The sequence below is a fragment of the Chinchilla lanigera genome, unplaced genomic scaffold (assembly GCF_000276665.1).
Source record: "Chinchilla lanigera isolate Chin_1 unplaced genomic scaffold, ChiLan1.0 scaffold00025, whole genome shotgun sequence".
Taxonomy (NCBI): Eukaryota; Metazoa; Chordata; class Mammalia; order Rodentia; family Chinchillidae; genus Chinchilla; species Chinchilla lanigera.
In genome coordinates, this window is record NW_004955426.1 from 25,224,749 (window position 1) to 25,228,205 (window position 3,457).

The window sequence follows — 3,457 nt, forward strand, 5'->3', positions numbered from 1 at the left end:
CCGGGAGCCAGCAGGCAGAAAGCTATCCAGCCCGAAGGGTGGCGCTCTCCGCCCACAGCTCCCTGTGCGCCGGAAGCATCCTTCCAGGGAACCGGAATGCTGGGAGTCTAAAGTTGGTTTTAAATAAGGATGTTTTTCAGGTCTGTTTTCTCAAGACATAGATAATAACCATTACTACCCTTAACACTATAACCAACCAACCAAAAAATCCCAGGTTTGTCAGCCTCTAAATTTCTTGTTTTAAAATATCAGCTTAAAAATGTAAATGAATAAAATACCAGATATTTCAGTAGATTTTTTTTATTGTGGTAAAATATGTATAATATAATATTTACTATTCAAACCATTTTTGAATAGATAGTTCAGTGGCAATAAACACATTCCACAGTTGTACTACCCAGAACATTTTTACCTTTCTAAATTGAAACTGTCCCAATAACTGCTTATTTACCAATATTTCACTGAGGGCAGTCTTGATGTGGGCAAAAGGCACACACTCTAGGAAGGCTTTAAGCATGTACTTACGCAGATAAAGCTGTTCTGAAATGCAAAAATCTTTGGTACTCCTACCAATAATTTTTTTGAAAAGAAAGTAGAGTAACTTTTAGCAAATATGTAAAATCTAAGATATAAAAATTTACCCTAAAATAAATTTTGAATAACAGTGAAAAGCTAATTCATATGGCTTTATCAACAAACTTTAGTTTGGTACATCTAGATTAATGTTTCTCAACCTCAGTGCTGTTGCTGTGAGGGCCTGTTCTGTGTATCATAGGATATTCCCGGGCAGCCATGATCTCTACCTACCAAATGCCAGTGGACCACACACCTATCCAGTGTTACGATGAAAAATGTCTCCAAATATTATCAAATGTACCTTTGGGGGCAATACTTCCTGGTTGAGAATTAATGATACAGAAAATACTGTTTAAAACCATTTTGGAATAATTTTGGATTTCAGAAAAATTGCAAACATAATTTCCATAACACATCTTTGCTTCCTACACAACTTAACAGTTGATTGAAACTGAACAAACTAATAGCAGTACAATACTATTGACCAAATTAAACACTTTATCCAGATATCATTAGATTTTGCATTAATGACCTAGAGTCCAATTCAGGATGCTGCATTGGGTTTAGGATAATACCATTTAAAATTGAAGCACTACAAATAATGACTTGTGATGGGCATGGCAAGTGTGCTTCGTATTGCTGCCACTTTCCCAAGTTTATGAACTGACCACAAGATTGTACTCTTATGTCTAAATCTCAAATTTTACAAAGTAAGGAAGTATTCCATAGTTCTTGTACTATAAAAAGCATACTCTTCTGATAAACTAACTTTCTATTCAGTGAGGTTCTAGTTTTACTTTTAACCCGAAGAATATGCCAATGACTTCCTTTGCAACGAAGCTGGCACTAAGTGGAAAAATTTTAGTGTTTCAAATTATTTACCTTGTAACCAGTTGTAGCCAAAGTAATGACAGTCAACTGTGCTCTTATAAAATGTACCATGATGATTTTTCTTTCAAAATTGGAAAGCTAGTCAACTTTTTAATCTGTTTCTAGAAAACACAAAGTAATGGAGAGAATTTTATTAATATAAGCACATCCAGTTGAAGGCAGACCATCTGGACATTTACTTGTGAGAGCTTATGGGTCTTCTTGGGATGCCAGCAATTTTTCCACATATAAGTCATGTTCCATTATAGGCTCAGTGGAAAAATACAGTACAAAAAATAAATAGTTTATAATCACCAACTTCTTCTGAGGAAGTCAGCTTTACTGGCCTTGAATTCAGATAAACATGGACTTAAATTCTGTCATGGTCAATTTGTTAAGGTCGTGAATTGACTGAAATTTTTAAATTTTTCTGAGCTTTAGTTTTCTTACCTCCTAGATGAGCAAATGTTAGGGAGGATTAATTATCGCAGTGTATGAAAAGTGCATGACCAATTGTAAATGCTCAATGCAATAATCTGTAGAGTGTTCCTGTTAAATACAGGAGTAATTATTATTGTTATTATTATTAAATACAGGAATAATAATAATTACTATTATTTTTACTCTAGAGACTCTTTGCAGTTGAAAACATTAAAGACCCAGGTTAAAAAATTAAAACATAACCCATTTACTGTGAGGAACACCTTCTTCAATGATTGCATCTCCCTCACACTTTTCCTTTAGACGCTCCCTTAGCACAGGCAGCACCTACATTTCAGCTCTGGGAGAAAGGCAGAGTTCAAGATGTGTTTGTAAAATGCCCTGTGAATGTGGGTAAGCAATGTTTTTGTTCACTTTTGTGTTTTATTTTGGCCAGGATAAATGCGATGATTTTTAGCTGTTAGTGTCTATTGAACTGGAGATGTAGCTTGCCAACCATTAAGGATCTTTGCATGTTAATCAGATCCATCTGCTGCCTGTTACTTCCATGGGTCACCAGGCTGATGGCCATGTATTAAGCAGTGTCCTAATCTGGCTAGCCTGAAACATTGAAGGACTACTCAAGTGTTGCTTGTTCTACATATAAAATGGAGTGAAATGATAAAATTTTCACCTGAAGTTTTAGAGCTTTAGATGATTAGGCTAAAATTCCCTTAGGTCATGAACTCTTAAAGCAATACTGATAGAGAAAAGAGCAGCTACTTTTCTGATTTTCACATCATCCTCTCTGTATTTCCGTTAGAAAAATGGCACCAAACTGGAAGCACTGCACTGTAGGAGGGTCTCTGAAGTAGCTCTGAGATGTATGCTTCACAGTTCTAGCAGGATACAGGTAGCACAATTAGATTATGTTGAGAAGAAGTCTGTCAGCAACGTTCTTCATGAAAGTATGGGCAGAATAGAGGAAAGTGCAAGTCATAGGGCAGTGCCCCAGAGATGTTAACCGCTCACCCACACGTCTGCACTAAGCCCTGAAGGTGGGAGAAGAGGGGCATTTATGAAACTTGAGACAGAGAGCTACATGCAGATGACTGCTGAAGAATTGCTGGCTCATCGTTGCCTTCCATCTCCCACCAGTGCTTCCCATTGACAAAATCCATCTGAAACTAGAGGGTCAGGAAGTGATGAAATGGTCCTTACACATGGTCCTCTCAGGAAGGTAGGGAAGAGTGGAGAAGGTCTGAGAAGAAATGGGAGATAGCCAGCCCCCAGACTTACGTGCCATTGTTAAGGTTAAGACTCAGAATCCTGACTTAGGAATTACTTGGCTCTCATTTACTATTGTGATCAAAGACCATGTCTCATTTTACTGAATTACTTTCCCCTCTTTCCACCTTTCTCAGTTCCTTTAGTTTATCTGCAGCCCATTATTTATAGACATGGCATGGATTTTCACATCATTTACAAGGTGGCATTGTAAGGTTTCTGCCCAGTCAGTTGTTCTATTTAGAGTTTACAGAAACAAGGGGCTGGGGATTTAGCTCAGCGGCAAAGCGCCTGCCTGGCAAGC

At 37.5% G+C, this 3,457-nt stretch overlaps 1 protein-coding gene across 1 annotated transcript in view; it reads left to right on the top strand.

The window, feature by feature from the left end:
- Positions 1-3,457, top strand: part of C7 (complement component 7) — a 57,435-nt gene that overhangs the window by 51,286 nt on the left and 2,692 nt on the right. Inside the window, 2 exon segments of the mRNA XM_013514936.1 lie at positions 2,191-2,235; positions 2,238-2,279. Of these exon segments, the coding sequence (XP_013370390.1) occupies positions 2,191-2,235; positions 2,238-2,279 (87 nt within the window).